Source organism: Ochotona princeps, chromosome 3 (assembly GCF_030435755.1).
Source record: "Ochotona princeps isolate mOchPri1 chromosome 3, mOchPri1.hap1, whole genome shotgun sequence".
Lineage (NCBI taxonomy): Eukaryota > Metazoa > Chordata > Mammalia > Lagomorpha > Ochotonidae > Ochotona > Ochotona princeps.
Genome location: NC_080834.1, coordinates 77,899,898 through 77,920,008, shown reverse-complemented (window position 1 = coordinate 77,920,008; position 20,111 = coordinate 77,899,898). Strand labels below are relative to the sequence as shown.

Sequence of the window (20,111 nt, the reverse complement as noted above, 5' to 3'; positions counted from 1 at the left end):
AACTACAAATCAAAACTACAAAAATAGATTACCTCACTCATGTCATAATGGCTGTTACCCAGAGGCAATACAAGTGCTGGTGAGGAAGTAAAGAACTGGGGCTTCTTCAACACTGCTGACTGGAACATGTATCAGTGTAGACACTGTGGAAAACAGGGTAGTTCAAAGACTAGAAATAGACTTGCTGCATAATCCAGCATTTCCTCTACTGGCTATGGACTCAAATGACATGTACACATTATAAAAAGATACCTGCACCATGTTGCTCACAATCACCAAAGCAGAAAGTGAACCTAGATTGATTGTGCATAATGTAATATGCAATGCATATATGTAATATCCCATTATATATTATACATATACACATATAATCTAATCATTTGCAAAATTAAATTTTATCATTTGCAACAAAATGGTTGCAATTGGAGCACATCCTGGTGGGTGAATAAGTCAGAAACACAAATTTTGTATAGTCTCCCTTATATGCAAGAGCTAAAATATTAAAAAAAACTCGAAACAAAAACAAAAATAAAAAGAAATGTCTATGCATATTTGTTTTGCTACAAAATGACATTTTTCAAACTTTAAGGCAAAATTTGTTCAATAATTTTTTAGGCAAGTGAAGGGAGAAAGTTGATTTTTCTGTATATACCTGTATGCCTTTTTTAAGTTACAATGTGGTTTTGTGTTACAGAAGCAAACCAATAAAATATTTTTATTTTGTAAAAAATGATATATTGCTGTAGTTTTGATTATCTAAAAAATTCACTGTGAATGAAATTGACATTGTTTCATTTGATTACTGTTTATGGCTCTTGCTTTATTCTTGCTTAACTATAGTCTTTTTTTACTTCTTACATTTTATGGATCGATTCTTTATTTGAAGGGGCATTAAACCTTTGATTATAGTATAAATTAAAGTTATGTTCTCTTAAAAGAAAGATGCTTGGGCCCGGCGGCGTGGCCTAGCAGCTAAGGTCCTCGCCTTGAACGCCCCGGGATCCCTATGGGCGCCAGTTCTAATCCCGGCAGCTCCACTTCCCATCCAGCTCCCTGCTTGTGGCCTGGGAAAAGCAGTCGAGGATGGCCCAAAGCTTTGGGACCCTGTACCCATGTGGGAGACCTGGAAGAGGTTCCTGGTTCCTGGCTTCGGATTGGCACGCACCGGCCCGTTGCAGCTCACCTGGGGAGGGAAACATCGGACGGAAGATCTTCCTCTCTGTCTCTCCTCCCCTCTGTATATCTGGCTTTCCAATAATAATAATAAAATCTTAAAAAAAAAAAAGATGCTTAATGCGTAACTTTACTGTTGTCTCATTTGCATCATCAATATCATTTATTTTCATTTATATAGTTTATATCAACTGACACAACTGCAAATAATTTTCATAATAATCACAATTTTACAAAAAAATATGTAACTATTCAAAGTTTGAAGTTACTACATACTTCACAATAGGGAAAAATTAAGGATAGTTAAGGTACCTTTAGTTCTTGCCTGTTCCAAACTGGGCATTAAGAGTTTGAGAACAAGATCTAAGTTGGTTGAGTGAGAAGATGTGTTGATTTTGACCATGGGAAGATATCAGAAGAAAATCACAGCAGCTACATTCCCAAGGGAGAGTTGGGAGAAGTTGTGTGGAAACTCTACAGAAAGAGTGACACCATGGAGCAGTGTGCACAACATGAAAATGCAGCATGAGCTGGGCTTCCACCGTTGACTGCTGCAGCTCAAGCTGGACATCTTCTTCTTTTTTTTTTTTTTTTTTTATGGTCACCTCATTGACATTTCAATTTTTGTTTATACACAGCATATAACATAACATACAAAAAATAACATGTTTTACATAACATCATATCATCTTAAATTAAGGCAAACATGTGGTATCTAACCTTTTGGGATTGGCTCATTTCCCTTAGCATTATGGTTTCCAGTTGGGCCCATTTGGCCACAAAGAACTGCATTTTGGTTTTTTTAATAGCTGAGTAGTATTCCATGGAGTAGATGAACCATAGCTTTCTTATCCAATCCTCTGTTGATGGGCATTTTGGTTGCTTCCATGTTTTTGCAATTACTGATTGTGCTGCTATGAGCATAGGAGTGCATGTTGGTTTCTCATGAAACAAGTGTTTTAGATATATTCCTAGGAGTGCTATTGCTGGATCATACGGTATGTTGATTTTGAGTTGTTTGAATGTTCTCCATACTGATTTCCTTAGAGGCTGCACCAATCTGCAGCCCCACCAGGAATGGAATAGAGTTCCCTTTTCCCTGCCACCTCACCAGCAAGTGTTGTTGGTGCTTTTTTTCATGTGGGCCACTCTTGCTGGCATTAGGTGGTACCTCATTGATGTTTTAATTTGGATTTCCCTTATTGCCAGGGAACTTGAGCATTTTTTCATATGTTTATTTGCCATTTGGGATTGTTCTTTTGTGAAATGTGTGCCTATTTCCCGTGCCCATTTCTTGAGTGGCTTGTTTGTTTGGGCATTTTGGTTGTTTTGTAGTTCTTTGTATATTCTGGAGATTAGCCCTCTATCACCTATGTCGTGCGTGAAGATCTTCTCCCATTCTGTGGGTTGCTTTTTTATTTTGTTGATTGTTTCCTTCGCTGTACAGAAGCTTCTTAGTTTGATGAGGTCCCAATTGTTTATTCTGGTCTTGATTGCTATTGCTTTTGGTGTCCTTTTTAGGAAGTCGGGACCTACCCCTATATCTTGCAGAGTGTTTCCAGCATTTTCTTCCAAAAGTGTGAAGGTTTCTGGATGTAGGTTTAGATCTTTTATCCAATTAGATCTGATCTTAGTGTATGGTGAGAGATGTGGGTCTTTTTGTTTCTGCAGGCTATTAACCAGTTGTCCCAACAGCATTTATTGAACAGACCTTCCCATTTGCCTGGATTGTCATTTGTCTTTTTGTCAAAGATTATTTGGCTGTATTTGTGTGGGTTCCCTTCTGGTGTTTCTATTCTGCTCCATTGATCTTCCTCTCTATCTTTGTGCTAGTACCAGGCTGTTCTGATAACCACTGCCCTATAGTATATCCAGAGGTCCGGAACTGTGATTCCCCCTGCTAACTTCCTGTTCTTGAGGATGGTTCTAGCTATTCCAGGACACCTTCTTCTTGGAGCCAGGTGAGGGGAGTCTGCTACATCCCACATCTCTGGTGACATTGGCCACGGAAGAACTTGTGGAGCACAGTAACTTGGAGTCCAGTCTGACGAATTATCAGGGGTTGGGAGAGGAAGGGGCAGAGCACTCATCTAACCTCATGGAAAGAGAGTACATTGCTTTCCTGTGGCTCGTGTTTACATTTGCAATTAGATAATATTACCTGAGGGATAAATTTATGGTCCCCACTGATGTTGAGTCTGGCCTAAAGGGCCCCTCAGGGGGTAGGGCGCCCACTCAGGCCTGTCTACTCCTGTCACTTTATCACAGGTGGTTGGACCCAAAATGTCAAGTTGGAGCACTGGCAGTCTAGCTCTGGGAACACCTTCTCTCTCTCAGTGGATGGGGAGGCTTCAGGGTCAAAAAAGATACCTTGTTTCCAAATTTAAAGATAGACTAGACTGTAGAATGGTTTGACAAAAAAAAAAAAAAAGATGCATCCGTTTGTAGCCTGCAGCAAGCACATCTCACCAACAGAGGTGCACCCTGACTGTAACTGAAAGGATGGAAAAACATATTCCTTGTTAACAGAAACCAAGAATGGGCAGGAATGGCCACGCTAACACCAGACAAAACACATTTAACACAAAACTGTTAAAATAGACAAAGAAGGGAATCCTAGAATGATTATAGGATGAATTCAACAGGAAGATGTGACTATAGTACATGTATGTGCAGTCAGTTCCAAGACACCTAGCTTTTAAAAAAAAAAAAAAGATTTATTTATTTATTTTATTTTTATTGGAAAGGCAGATATACAGAGAAGACGAGAGACAGAGAGGAAGATCTTCTGCTTGATGATTCACTCCCCAAGTGACCGCAATGGTCGGTGCTACCCCAATCCGAAGCCAGGAGCCAGGAGCTTCTTCCATGTCTCCCACAAAGGTGCAGGGTCCCAAGGCTTTGGGCCATTCTTGACTGCTTTCCCAGGCCACAAGCAGGGAGCTGGATGGGAAACGGGGCTGCTGGGACTATAACCAATGCCCACATGGGATCCCAGCACATGCAAGGCGAGGACCTTAGCTGCTGCTAGCCCATCACGCCAGGCCCCAGATACTCTACTTCTGATGCATCCCCCTGCTAATGGCCTGGGAAAGCAGCAGAAGATGATCTAAGGAGCTTTTTCTGGATTTCCCATGCGAATGCAGGGTTCTAAGGCTTTGAGCCGTCCTCAACTGCTTTCCCAGGAAACAAACAGGGAGCTGGATGGGAAGTGGAGCAGCTGAGTTACGAACCAGCACCCATATAGGATCCTGATACAAGCAAGGTGAAGACATAAGCACTAGGCTACCGTGCTGGGCCCATTTTTAATTTACTAAAAAAAATATTTTTTACAGAAAGGAGAGACAGAGAGAAAGATCTTCCAATCACTGGTTTACTCCGTAAATGTCCATAATGGCCAGAGTTGAGCCCATACAAAGACAGAAGCCAAGAGCTTCTTCCTGAAATCCCATGTGGGTGCAGGGTCCCAAGGACTTGCACCATGTTCCACTGCCTTCCCAGGAAGTGGAGCAGCTAGGATACAAACTGAACCTATGTAGGATGCTGGTACTTTGAGGTAGGGGAGTTAACCTGTTGAACCAGCCCACTAGTCTTGTTTTAACTTGATAAATTATAATTGTACATCCAAATGGAATATAATGTGATACTTATATATAGTGTGAAATGGTTAAATTGAATTATTTAACATTTATTATCTATTTTTGATGATATATTTGAAATTTACTCAGCTTCTTTGAAATTTACAGTATAGTATTAACTATAGTTATTCTGCTACAGAATAGCTCTACAAGTTATTTTTCTCTGTGTCTGAATATCCTTTTGAAAGGTTAAATTACATTCCATTGTGTAGATGTGTTATATTTTCTTTATTCATTCACTCACTGGTGGACACTTAGATTGATTCTACATTTTGGAAGCAAATAATCCAATTTATAAAAATGGGCAAAGAATTGAGAAAAAAAGTTCAAAAAATACCTAAATAGGCAACATACACATGAAAGAAAAGTTCAGCAGCCTTAAACATTAGGGCACTACAAATTAAAACCACAATAAGAAACCATAAAACAGAGTTTAAAATGATTTTTAACAGAAAGACAAACATGTTGGTGATGATGCAGAAAAGAGGAAGTTCTTGCATACTATTGGTGGGAATGTGAGTTAGGATAGCCTATAAGGAGAAAAAGAATGAAATTTTTTTTCAAAAAGACCTTAAAAAACTATCATCTGAGCCAGTAACTCCACTCCTGGGTATATGGAAATTGAAATAAATATGTCTTAAGGGTATATATACTCCCGTGTCCATTGAAAGAGTGAGCGAATTTTAAAGATAATGACAAAAGACAAAGGAAAGTTTTTCTGGGTACATTGTTCTGGAATGACAATGTTTTGCTTTTAGAATCTGGAATATGTCACTCTGTTCTCTTCTGGTCCATAGAGTTTCCTTTGAGAGATCAGCTGTGAATTTAATTGCCATTCCTTTATATGTCAATTGATTTTTTTTCACAAGCGCATTTAAGGTTCTTTTCCTTAAGTTCAATTGAAGAGAGCTTAATTATCATGTGTCATGGTGAGGTTCATTTTTGGTAAACACTGTTGGGACTTCTGTGCCCCTCCTGGATGTTGCTTACCATTTCTTTCTCCAGATTAGGGAAGTTTTCCTTATTATTTTATTAAATACCTTTTGAAACCCAGCTTCTCTTTCCGCACCTATTGGAACTCCCATAACTCTTATATTTGGTCTTTTAATAGTGTTGCTTAATTATTGAATACTTTTTTTAGTTTGATGCAGCTCTGCTTCCAGCTTATTGTTTCCCCCTGGTTACAGGAAATATCTTTCAATTCTGACATTCTTTCTTCTGCTTCATCCATTCTATTTTGGATACTTTTCATTTGCTCCACTGTATGCTTAATTTCTGACATATCAGTTTTCATTTGATTCATTTCCAGTGTGACGTATTCCCTAAATTCCTTGAACTCCTGTTTCACGTGCTTCTTGTTGTTGATAAGAAGCTTCATGACAAATGTTTTGAATTCTGTATCCCTCATTATCTCGATGTCTTCCTCAGTTAACTCTGAGGTAGGCAAAGGCATTTTTTGCTCCTTTGCAGGAAAGTCTTCAGTAATATTCATTGTGCGTTTTTCTCTACTTTTGCTCTTGGCCATTGTACTTCTAGCTATCAGAGTCTTCTACTTGGGACAGGTTTCCAAGCTGTGTCACCCACAGGTCTACGTGTTGATTTTACTTATTGTGGTTGTCAGATGGCTCTTTGTTTGCAGTTGCTTGTGTCCCTCCCTCCAGTGAGTTTTAGATTTGGGCTCCTATGTCAGACTTCCAGTATGGTCTATGTAGCCCAGCTCCTGGTTTAGCACTCTCCACCTCCTGCGATCTTGTGCTATTGCTGCACCATTGTCTGTACAACATTTCTCCCAGTTTGGTTCATGCAGGTCCCAGGATGATAGCTCATGAACAGCTCCCTGTTGTCCCTGCAGTGTCAAAACCTTTGCCACACTGTAAAAAATGGTGCCTAATGTGAAAATCACAGATTTTTTGATCTGCTGGCTGTTAAGTCTGGGGGCTGCCCAGACCTATTTTGGGTAGAATCTGAAGGATGCCATGTCATTGCAGTTCACTGAGCCTGAAATGAAGTCACTCCCAGCTTAGTGCATGCGCAGTCTGGTCCCACAGCCATTGCCTTCCTACACAAGATGGTACCTGATTTGGCTCTAATGGGAAGTTTGGGCTGTGAAATCCTCCCTGATCTTGTACCACCTGTTTGGGATCTGCTGCTCTGTCTGCTCCTGGTCAAATCAAACAAACCAGCAGGATGGGAGGTTCTTTGGGTTAGCCTCCTGATTCCCAGTGAACTCCCCTTTCCTCCTGGATGCTAATGGAGTTCTGGCCACCAGTGGAATTCAGATTTAAGCTCGCTAAATGCCACTGAGTATTGGGCCGCTGCAATACCACACCATTGTCTCTGCTGCTTTCCTGTGTCCATCAGTCTCTAGGATCCCTCTGCTGTTATTCTGTCCTCTCCTATTTCCTGGAATGTGCCCCCTCTGCTTCACCCTGGCTAATGTTTCTCCATCTGTTTAAACGCATGCTCACCCTAGTGGCATGTTGTTTAACTTCATGACGTTGTAAATTTCTGTTTCTCTTCCTGGTGCTGGTTTTTTTTATGGCTTTTTACTTGGGGGATTTATAGTGACTGTGTAATAGAGACTGACAAGTCCAGATGTGAGGATATGGTGCAGGGTGCATCTCTACTTCCAGATTAAGGATGGACTCCAAGTGAAGCTGTTGGATGTATCTGGACAATGGGATGCTGGGCTCTGCCTTTGTCAATGCCTACAGTGATAGACTTATGACTGTCTATGAAGAACTATGCTGTGGTAATGATATGAAAGAACTCAGTGCAGGGGGCAGAGGAAGCTTAGGGGAGGAGGTAGGAAAAATATCAGGGCCTATGGAACTGCATCATAAAATGATGATAATATGATAATAATAAGAAAAAGAAAAAAATGACAAAAGAGAAAGGTGGACCCAGAGTACCACTTAAAACTAAAAACAAGTAAGTTCTATTAACACTTTTCTATTTATTCCCTTTCTTGTAGCTTTGCAGGTCTTGAATGGAATTTGGTTATATTTTATAGCAAGTTTCTTATTTGGAATTCTAACTTCGAAACTAATTCAATTGTGGATGTCAACAGTTTTTGGTGATGATGTAAATTACATAAGTCTCATCTTTTCCATTTTGTATCTCGTCTTTTATATTTGTAAGTGAAGGGCCAGTGCTAAAAATTAAATGATATTAACACATTCAGAATAAAATTATGGGGAACAACACACTCAATAGAAGTTTGTTTGAAAATTAAGCTAATCTAGAAGTAACTTCTTAAAATATCTAGTGAAAGGGATAAAAGGTTTGAATATTATACAATAGAAAACAATGTGATATATATATATATATATTTGCTCTCTATATAGCAAATACTGATAGGAGAAAGGAAGGAAGAATTTGGCAAAACAAATAGTTATAATGTAATACTTCATTATTCCTTTCCTAGAAAAAGGTAATTATAACTATAAAAATATTTAAATAACAACTTAGATGCTTGCTTTATACGATACATAAATTGCTCTTCCCAAAGCAGAATGTATGTCTTTTGTCTTACATACTGTTAACTAAAATGGAAGAAAAAGTCTTTAAGTTTCCAATGTTGTTCAACAGTGAGGCAGTTAGATTAAATAGTAACTACAAAGAGCTTTAAAAGCTTAGTCTCTCTTTAAAATACTTTTGTTGATATCTCTTATAACATGGGGGTTATTTTTCTCTATGTATCTCTACCTAGAAAATAATTTAAAAGTTTAAAAAACTGAGCCTGAATTCTTTTTTTGTTTGTTTGTTTCTTTTCTTTTAATTGGAAAATCAGATTTATAGAGAGAAGAAGAGACAGAGAGAAAAATCTTCTACTTGCTGGTTCACTCCCCAAGTGGCCGCAACCATCAGAGCTGAACAGATCTGAAGTCAGGAGCTTTTTCTGAGTCTCACATGTGGGCACAGGATCCCAAGGCTTTATGCCATCCTTTACTGCTTTCTTAGGCCACAAGCAGGGAGCTGGATGGGAAATGGAGCAGCAGACACAAATTGATCCCCACACGGAATCCTGACGCATTCAAGTCAAGGATTTTACCACTAGGCCATTGCACCAGGCCCTGAGCCTGGATTCTTACCAGTGAAATTACACATGTTCTGTTTTCCAAACTCTATAATACAGTCTCCATATTGTGCCATGATATTTGAATTTCCCCACAGGGATAATATGCTACTTTTATAAATTTAAGGGAGAAAGAACTGCAATAGAGCTACTTTTAAGAATATATCCATGGAGACCAATGCTATACTACAATGCATTGAGCCATACCACCTGTAGTGGCTATATCCTCTATGGTTACTGGTTTGAGTCCTGGCTACTCCACTCGTGACCCAGATCCCTGCTAATGTGCCTGGGAAACAGCAGAGGATGGCTCAACTACTTAGTCCCCTGCACCCACAGGGGAGACCTGGAGGAAGCTCCTAACCCAGCTTTGGTCATTGCTGACATTTGGAGAACAAACTAGTGAATGGAAAACCTCTCTGCCTCTAATCTCTCTCTCTCTCCCTCTCTCTTTCTCTCTCTCTCACTCTACCTTTCAAATAGATTTTTTTTTCCAAAAATATGGCATAGAAGTGGATGTTGTGGTATAGTAGGTTAAACCATATGCCACGTCAGCGTGCCAGTGTAAGTCTGGCACCTCCGCTTCCAGACTTGCTTCGTGCTAATGCAACCTAGATACTTGTGTTTCTGCTACCCACAAGAGATCTGTATGGCATTCCTGGATTAGCTCTGTCTGTTGTGAGCAGTTGGGCTATGAATCAATATGAAGAAATGCTCTTTCTATTCCTCTCTCTGTGTCCCTCCTTCTCTCTACCACTCTACCTTCCACATAAAATAAAGAATATTTTAAAGTTTCCACAAACAACAAACTTTGTTTTTTGGTCCTGTGTAGCAAATTCACTAAATCAAAATAATGCTGTGGAGGCCTAACTTCCTCAGTGCTCTCGTAGTACCAAACCATTTCTGTCTCCTGTTAGCTCCCTTGCATAAGGCACATGGTGTGAACTGGTCCCAGAGAATTCATCAGTTCACTTCCATTTCAACCCTGAAGAGCCCCTCTGAAACAATCTGACCTTATGGGATGCTCTAGATGATTAGGAGATAAGAAGTGTTTCATAAGCTCCACATAATGTCAGCTATATCAAGCTAAAGCAGTGCAAAGATAGCCAACGTACTCTTTATTATACAACTGGGTGTGAATCTGAGGATGATAACAAAGAGTGGGTGGGGATCGTAATAATAATATGTCACCCATACTATCTCTTATTTTCTCCTTGTGAATACTGTACATTGTTGATGTTGACATTTTACTCTTATTTCTTCTTAAAAACAGGTGAGCTGGTTGGAATGTCTGGAATATTTACCCTGGCAATTATAGGACTGTTTTTAAATTCTACAAGCTTTAAGCCAAGAGTTGAAACACTTCTTCTTGCGTGAGTGGTTAGAATATTTTAACTTTGTTTCACACATGGCAAGCTGTGATATTATTGTAGTAATGACATACTAAAAACACATCCTTCAGGTTTAACTCTTTTGGCCTCTCTTGGACCTTCCAGTTCTCTGATTTTAAATTTTATCTGTAATCTCTCCTTGGCTTCATGCTGATTTTATTTCCTTACTAACTCATCAAGCTTCTGACCATCTAATCTGTAATTTTCAACTAAAAATTGATATTCATTAGATATGATCAAGATTCAGATAAGACAAATGAAGCACTTATCTCAGACAAAAAAAATTAAGAGTGATCAAAACAAAAGTGATTCAGGTAAGTAAGGTTCTAATACAATATATTTACATGGAAATTAGTGCAAAAAAAAATCACAAGCCAAGTTTTCTAAGGTTAATGAAGGGATGTCACATAAAGTACATTAAAATATTAAGCTGGGGACTATAAGATGCTGGACTCTATGCTTGGCATATGCTTGCTAAGAGGGAATCTCAACTGAACTTGAACTATGGTTACACAACAGGGTGGAGGAACCCACCATGGGGAGAGGGTGTGGGGAAGTGGGGGGAGAATCCCAGTTCCTATGAAATTACAACACAATGTAATTAATGAATAAATGTAATTTTAAAAAAATAAATAAAATAAAATATTAAGCTGGGATATTTGAAGGGGATTGGTAATATACTATAAGACAGTATGGCCAGTGACAGATATTTGGCCTAGCAATGAAGAGGCCTGTTATGACACCTATATCCCCCAAGTACCTAGCTTCAGTTCCTTGCTCTTGCTTCTGTCTGGTTTCCTGATAATATGCATCCTAGAAAAGTGAGTGATGGATCAAATAGTTAGATATCAGAGTGACTTTTGGCTCTTGAAGTTGTGAGTATTGAGAAGGGGGTTGAACCAGTGAATAAAATCTCTATTTCTGTATATGTATAACTCTGTTTCTCAAAAATAAATTTTGATTAAAATTGAAGGAATGGCCAAACAAAATCTGATTGAGAATATCGGTTAAAAAAAAAAGAAATTTGTAGATTCTGTTCTGCTCATGCACACTTGGTTGAGGATGGAGTGGGATCTGTACCAGTGCCTTCTGCAATGTTTCAGCACAGAGTGGGTAACTTGACATAAACCACAATCAGTAAATGACAATACCAGTATTCAGGAGCATTGAAAGCAAATAACAGTTTTTGAAGCTTACAAGGACATTACGAAAATAAAATAAATTCAGAAATCAAAACCTTAAAAGTACACTTCTTGCACAACTCTGAAGAATTTCACTTAAATTCATGTCAGGTCCATCTGAGCAGAATTAACTGGGCCACAGTAGTGGGAATATTTAGAATGTTACATGAGTAGTTACCTCCATCCATGGGAAGTGAGTCCAAGGCTTCTTTACCAATCTTGCTCCAGTTCCATTCCTTCTAAGGTTTTGTGTTCCCTATCTGCTCCTCTGATACAGTTGAATCTACAGCTGGGCTGGATAATTTCTCTGTACCTCAAAGTCATTTCTACATCATCTTTTCATTTTATTCCCCTTAAGAGCCATTTAATTTTTAAAACTCATGTGATCATATCCTACTACTCAATTCCCTCTTGGTTATGATTATCCTTGAATAGGATTTGTCACTACTCTGTTAGATTTCTGCTAGCTTTGAAAGTAGAAGTTGGTACACATAATATTTTACTCAACAGGATTCTTTAAATTGGGGTTATAAAATGGTTATTGGTATGGCCGTGGAAGTAGGTGGCCTAAGTGGAGATGGACAAACATCAGCAGAGAAGGAAATGGAAACTGAGGGGTCAAACAGCTTCACAGTTTTCATATCACTGTAGCAGTGACATGGTGATGTTGATGATGGTCCCAGTAAAACAGGAATTCAAATCTTTATAAAATAGAGAGTGTGATTCAAGGACAACCACAGCAAAGAGGGAATCGGGTGCTAAGCCTCCTTAGGTGTTTTGTTTGTTTGTTTACACAATAGCATTACTTGCCTCCAAAAAAAATTTTGCTTATTCTGGAAGAAGTCTTCCAGGGGATAAATAAAGCCAAGTTATCGTCCTCTGATACAATGGCATTTTATGTCTTTTTAACTTTTTCAATTCATTTTGTTATAAAAATGTGGATATTAAAGAAGGCATTAAATATATATAAAAAGCAAGTTTAAAAATTGCCTCCCATATTATTTACCATGGAATTATGTCCAAAGCTGTTATTTAAGAATCCTTATATAAAAACTACCTATTCTGGGCCCAGCAGGGTAGCATAGTGGCTAAGTTCTTCATCTTGCATGCACCAGGATCCCATATGTGTGCTGGTTCATGTCCTCAGAAGAAGCTCCTGGCTCCTGGCTTCGGGTCAGCTCAGTTCTGGCCATTGCAGCCACTTGGAGAGTGTACCAGCCAGTGGAAGATCCTTGTCTCTGTCTTTCCTCTTCTCTGTAAATCTGATTTTCCAATAAAAATAAAATGAATATAAATAATTCTAAGGAAGAGAGATACAGAGATGGAAAGAGTTATTAGCAAGAAGCTATACCTAGGAAAGGAACCAACATATATGCATTAAGGGAAAATAAGAAAAAGAATAGAGAGAAAGAAATAGAAAGTCTATTCAAAGAAATAATATTCTAGTAAAAAAAAAAAAAGAAAGAATAGATAAAAGGGCTCCATATCCAGAGAAAAGACATCTTAACTCACAAAATCGAAAAAATTCTAAAAAAAACTATCCCTTAAAAGTAAAGGGCAGAGTTAATACTTCCTTAAATAAGTACAAATGGAGAGTTTACACCCTCAAATCAATCTGTCTTACAAGAAGGACTAAAGGGAATTTTTCAAGTTGAGAAAAAAAAAAAAAAACACTAACAAATAGGATGAATGGCATGAAAGAATAGCCCTTATAGCCAAAAGTAGACTTAAAGACACATACAAAGTATTAGATAACTGTAATTGCAGCAGATAGCTCACTTTCAGCATAATATAAAAATCAATAGTAAATTTATTAAGAATAGTATCACCACAAAAGAAACAAGTAAAACCTGGCACCCACTGTTTAGAATATGTAAGACAGAAGTAGTGTACAGTTTCTGTCTGCAATTGAAGTTGTTATTGACAGCTTCAAATAGATGGCTGTAACTCTAATAAGAGTAAATCCTAATCTACCCAAAATCACTTTAAATGTGAATGGGCAATAGTCTCCAAATGAAACCTTAGGGAAGTTAACAGAATTTTTTTAAATCCCTAGAGTATCCTTGGCCTATAAGACATTCACTTCAACTTTGTGGACACACATGCTGTTTTACTTGCCAAAAAAAAAAAAAAACATATGAAGTAAACTGAGTAAGATACAAATAAATGGAAAGACATCCTTTATTTGTGGATTAGAGGAATTACTAAAAACAAAGAACAAAGCTGTAGCCATTATACTTCCTGGTTTCAAAAAATATTATAAAACTACAGTAATTTTAAAAGTATACAACAGCATCCAAAATAGACACTTACACCAATGGAATGAAATGAACAGAGAAACATTTAAAGAGAGCTTCTCTTTGACCAGGTTTCCAGAATATTTGATGGGCAATGGGTAGTCTCCAAACGAATAGTGTTAGGAAATCGAAATATTCACATTCACAAGAATCAGATTGAACCCTAACTCCCATCATATAAAAAACTCAAAATTTAATAAAGACTTAAGAGTAGAACATGGAATTGTAAAATTAGAAGAATGCAGAGAAAATATGCCTTTTAGAGAGAGAGATCCCATCCAATAGCTCTATCCTCAAATGCCCACAGTGATCAGAGCTGCAGTGCCACCAGCACCAGGTTTTGCAGACTCAATGCAAGTTTCCCATTGAGTGGAAGGAATCCGACTATTTGAACTTTTGGCATTACAATGCTGGTTGTAATCTGGCATTCAGCCAGAGTCAGGAATTGAAACAGGGTGTTTTGATATGACAGGTTCTTTGACAATGATTTTGCAAAAGTTTTTAGGTATGATTCCTAAATCACAGGGAAAAAAGTATAGACAAATTGGATACATAAAAGTAAATGTTTACTTGAAAATATTTGCAAAGGAAACAATAAAGGGAAAGCAGTTTATGCGTTTGCAGACCATGAATATGACATGGGACTAATATCCAAAATTAACAAGTAACATTATACAAGTCAATGGCAATAAAATCAAATAATCCTGTTAGAAACAAGTGAAGAACCTTAATACATACTTCTTCAAAAATGACATATAAGAGATCAATGGATACATGAAAAGATGCTTAACATCATTAAACATTAAGCAAGCACACATCAGAGTCAAAAATCACCTCATGTTTATTACATGACTGCGTCAGAAAGAAAAAAATTAGCAAGTGTGAGCAAAAAAAAAAAAAAACAGGAGAAAAGGAAGTCTTTGTGTACTATGGTGAGAATGTGTGTGTGTGTGGCCACATGGAATATAGTACTTATCTTTGGAAATTTCGTAATAACAGAATAAACCAGGGGAACATTATGCTAAGTGAAATAAGGCAAATAAATAAATATTGCCTAACGTCACATGTGACTTTGGAGAACTAAGGGACAGCATGGCAGTGGCTATAGTTAATAATACATGTTTGTTTTGCAGTTGGTAAGAGGTTTCCCAACACACACCCACACACACATACACATACACAAAACCAAGGATAGGAAGGATACTAGCTTTTGACTGTGCTGATAATTTTACAGTGCACATATATAACAAAAGAATTAATTCCTACAACTTAAATTTACTTCTATTTGCCAATTATCCCTTGAATGTTGATGAATGTTTTGTTCAGTTTTGTTTCCTTATGAATGGCAGAATGTGTCACATAACATTAATCTTGTAATGAATTTTATAATTAAGATGCTTAAATTTTTCTGAAAAATACAGATTCTGGAAGTGTCTATCATTTGCTGCTTTTGTCATGGTGTTTACTTTCGCTGGACTTCTAATTCCTGCGCATATGTATTTTTCTATATCATTCACTGACATCTACTATTCAATCAATATCTACTTCACACTGATTGTTTTAAGGTAGGAATACCTTTTGCATTCTTTTGTGTTTATAGTATAGGAGGTTAAATTTGAATATCTTATTTTAAACAATGAAAAGTTTCCACATCTTAGATTGAAAAATTTATTCAAATTAACACATAGCATATTATAGCTGAATTTCAAAACAATTCAAATACTACGTAAAGTTTTTTGCAAAATAGAAGGAGAGAAAATCTATCTCATAGTTTTAATACCTAAAACCTAGAGGTTAATACCTGTCAATACTTGGCATATTTCATCCAGTGTTTTTTAATGAAACATCTGTTATAATCAGAAATCTTATGTTTTTGCTTAATGTTAGATAGCAAGCCATTTCATATGAATTAAAATCATAGCTGAAAATCAGTTTTTTAAAACCACAGGGGAATTCTATGGGAAACTGTGTTTTTTGCTCAAATAAATTTTGTAGTGAAGGCCAACAAAGCATTTGCCTGTGCCAATTTAAAGCTAATGACACACAATAGAAAAAAATCACTCAAAATTCTAACATTAAGATTAGCTGGATTGATAACACCAGGTCACTAGTATCTGCTAAACAAAACCCAGGTCCAAATTATCAAATAGAATTGGTAGAAATGCAGAAAATATGTTACTGAAAAGAGAGAGAGAGAACCTGGCCGATCTATGAAGAGAAATAAAGAAGGGGGAGCATTTCCTTCCTCTTTTTCACTAGATTCATTTTTAAACTTGTTAAGGTTTTGAATGTCTCTACTGAACATATCTTTTTCTTTTGTTTTTTATTGTTGTTCTACTTAAAGAAACCCCCTTAAAGGGTGATGTGGAACAACCCTACTACTCACCTGGTAGAAACAGAGAGAGAGAGAGAGAGAGAGAGAGAGCGCCATTCTCTTGGCAAGTCCCTCTGCTTGAAATGCCCTCTGTCACAGGTGCTATTGGCTCCTATACTCGAGCGTTAGAAAGGCCTCAGGAAACACACTGGAATAGTAGAAAATGAAACAGAAATTACTGTGACAAACATAACTCTCAAAATTATTTTGTCTTTTAGACTCCTGGTCTTCCTCTTAATGAGCCCTCTTTTGTCTCGACTTGGTCACGGGTTCAGCTGGCGCTGGGCGTTCATAATGGTCTGGAGTGAGATGAAAGGGATTCCTAACATAAACATGGCCCTTCTGCTCGCCTACTCTGACCTTTCTCTTGGATCTGAGAGGGAGAAATCTCAAGTAAAGAAAGCTGGATTTTCTTGTTTATTTTATGAAGTGGCTACTCTGTACTTAAAACATGTGTTTGTGGTGAGGCAGTGCAAGCACACAGGTGTGCAGGAGAGATTTAGCTCTGATGGCAAGAGTGAGGAAAGGAGGAACGATTGACCACTTTATCCTTCCCCATCCCAGTTCAGGAATGTCTAAGTTCCTTCAGACTGCTAAAAATAGGTTTATTGTAACGAAAGGGATTAAAACTTATAAATCACTTAAAATAGTATCCAATACAAACTATGCTCCCTATAACCATCCTAACTTTAGTCAAATAAAATTTAATCTTAAATTATATTTCACTCAAGAGAAGATAAAAATCCACGTGGCTTTATTCCCTTCTGTAATAGAATGATTCTAGATTGGACAATCTTGAAAACCATCACACTTTGTCAGATGAAAGTGTCTGTAAGACAGCACCCCAAAATTCAAACAGAACATGATGTTCATCACTCTCCCTCTGCTGAGTCTCAAGGCAAAGAGAATTATTGCCAGGCGTCTATTGCCAGACATCTGTGCACGCATCATAGCACAACAGACAAACTCCAAATTTAAAGAGAAGAGGGTCAGGGTGATCAGTATGTATCTAAGTAAATAGTAATCTAGGAAGTGAAAGAACAAATCTTTAAGCTGCCTTTACAAACAAGATTCTCTATCATCACATGATTTCTTTTAGTCTATTTTTCTAATAAGCAAGATCAATGACATTACCAAGAATTCTGATCACAGTAGTGATGGACACTGCCCATGCATTTGGATTCTGAAATTTTTGCCTTAGCTGCTATTTTCTGTGTAACCATCAAATTATTTAATTCCATCCGATCCTGTGTGTCAATGTTCCTCCTTTCTAAACAGATAATAGTGCCCATGGTTTGCTGGTAAATGTTTAACAAGCAATTTTGGGTATGTTGGCATTTGACAACTTCTGGTGTAGAATCAGCCCACTAGTATGATATCAAACAGTTCATAAGCTACCTGAAAATGTAATAACCAACTCTTATGAGCTTCAAGAGCTATGACTGCTTTTCTGAAGTAAAAGAGGAGGCATTTCCGAAATAATTTTATTTATCAGAGTTTTATTTCAATTACATTATCTAGTAGTTTATATTTTTAATTTTCTCGTAATATTTGTTATTATGATGCACTAGGCAGTGCATTTGGGAACTGCTTCCCCTTCAACTTGAGAAAAGCAGTCATATCTCTTGCTTAATTGATATAGCTGTACCCCATAAATAATTTAATTATTACAGACAAGGCAGTGCAGTAGCAGGCTAAAAAACAAGCTTCAAAGACATACTGTCTTTTAAATCACATCTTTTAACTCACTCACAAGAAATGTTACCTTGGGTAAGTTTCACTGACTCAGAGTTCCATGTGTATGATTGGACAGCCCTGGTATTCACATTCCAGAATTGTAATGAGGATTGAGTAAGCTTATATGCCTACTACATGAGTGTTACTTCATTTTACTGTTAAACCATTTTAATTATCCTCAGTCTAGAATGTACTTTTTTATGCTTTATGAACTTTAAGAAAACCTCAGGCCTGTGGAATTCTGGCTCATACCACGATAAACAGTGAATATTAAACTTAGTTTACCTAGGAAAATAGCTATAACAATGGTTAAACTATATGAAACAATGGATTTTGAGTACCAGGAAAGGAATGCTGCTTAGTTATATACAATATGATTGAGAAAAAAGAAACATATTTGTGTTCATTCTGGGATCTTTTCCACACTGTGCTACAAGAAAGTGGAAATCAATGTATAGTAATCTCACTGGGTAAAAAAAGAAAAGAAAAAAATGGAACTATGTTTAGGACTACTGAAATGATTTGAATCTATGAGACAGGGTACCGCAAAGGAAGGAATGTATAGAAAGAAATTACTTTGGATTAGTGATATAGCACAGTTGGTTGAGGTGTTGCCAGTGAAGTCAGCATTCCATATAAGACCTGGTTGCTCCACCCTCAATCCAGCTTCCTCATCATATGCCTAAGGAAGAGGTGGAGGATGCCTCAAGTGCTTAAGATGAGAGAACCAGATGGCATTCCAGGCGTCCAGCATCTGCCTGACCCAGCTAAGTCGCAGTGCGTGAACTTCATTCAACGTAACACAAGTTAGGTTGTAATTCTAGAAAGGTCATGTTTTATAAAAAAGGGGTTGTGCTCTAGAGTCAGTTTTTTTTAATATATTTTTATTTTGAATTTTGAATTATGTGGTAAAATTTTGTATAGGCTGGGATTCCCCCCCAAACTCCCACCCCCGATAGATTTTCCCCTTTATACTACAATGGCGTAGTCCTTCATATGGAATCATAATTCTATCAGTCTCTAGAGTCAGTTTTACTGCACACTCACTCTCATACTAAAACCATGACTTAGTGACTTAGTAGGATAAAGGGTTTTACAGTAAACTAAAAACCTGACACAAATGCAGAAATGTTTATAAGAGAACTTTTTAAATATTTTTTTGGAAAGGCAGATTTACAGAGAGAAGAAACAGAAAGAAAGATTTTGCATCTGCTGGTTCACTCTCCAAATGGCTGTGAGGGCTGTGAGGGCTGGAATTGAACTGATCTGAAGCCAGGAGCCAGGAGTTTCCTTTGGGCTTCCCCGACAGGTGCAGGGTCCCAAAGCTTTGGGCCGCTCTCTACTGCTTTTCCAGGTCATAAATAGAGAACAGGATGGAAAGAGGAGCAACCAGGACACAAACCGGCATCCATATGGGATCCTAGTATGTGCAAGTGGGAAATTAGCCAATCAATCCATCACAACAGCTCCACAGAGAACAATTTAACAAAGCTCTCACCACTGTAGCATCTATCAGGTACAGCCTAAAATAAAAATATCACTATGAATATTAATAAGCAGGAAATGTAAACTCTTATTAAGAAGTAAAATTATTTAAATAAAACAGACCCAGAGAAGACAAAAATGATGGAACTGCCAAATACATTAAAACTAGTTTCAAGAATGTGAAGGTAAAATAGACCAAAGATAAAATACGACTACTTTGCTGAAGAAATACAAAGGATCAAAAAAATTTCTAAAAATGAGAAGAGTCATATACGAAATGGAAACTTTTCATGAGCTTGATGGCAGACCAGACACTGAATAAGAAAAGTGTCAAATCTACATGCATATATTCTACAGAAGAGTAGGAGGTTATGTGAAGCAAGAACAAAGTGTTGTTGAAGATTTTAACACCCCTCCCTATAACTTGTCCAACAGATTATAGAATAGAATTTTCAAGAAAAAGTACAGATGCAGAAGAGCTAAATAATAACATCTAACAAGATCTGATTGACATTTGTGCATTCATTCCAATTGCTGCAGAATATTTGACTCATTTCATTATCCATTTATAATAGGAATTTTCAACACACAAGATGAAATCTTCATCATATGAAAATGAAAATATCTACAGATAGCATCATAAATGATAGTAAAGAATATTTTCTCATTTAGATTAATAATAATGCAAGAATTTTTACTTTCACTCTTCTTATTCAACATCATGATCAGAATAATATCCGGCTCTGTAAGATAAGAA

At 37.3% G+C, this 20,111-nt stretch overlaps 1 protein-coding gene across 1 annotated transcript in view; it reads left to right on the top strand.

Moving 5' to 3' along the window:
• SLC9C1 (solute carrier family 9 member C1) overlaps window positions 1-20,111 on the top strand; it is a 74,062-nt gene that overhangs the window by 13,392 nt on the left and 40,559 nt on the right. The window contains exons 6-9 of the mRNA XM_058661286.1: window positions 7,786-7,947; window positions 10,163-10,262; window positions 15,180-15,323; window positions 16,351-16,525. Of these exons, the coding sequence (XP_058517269.1) occupies window positions 7,786-7,947; window positions 10,163-10,262; window positions 15,180-15,323; window positions 16,351-16,525 (581 nt within the window). The remainder of the gene's footprint in view (window positions 1-7,785; window positions 7,948-10,162; window positions 10,263-15,179; window positions 15,324-16,350; window positions 16,526-20,111) is intronic.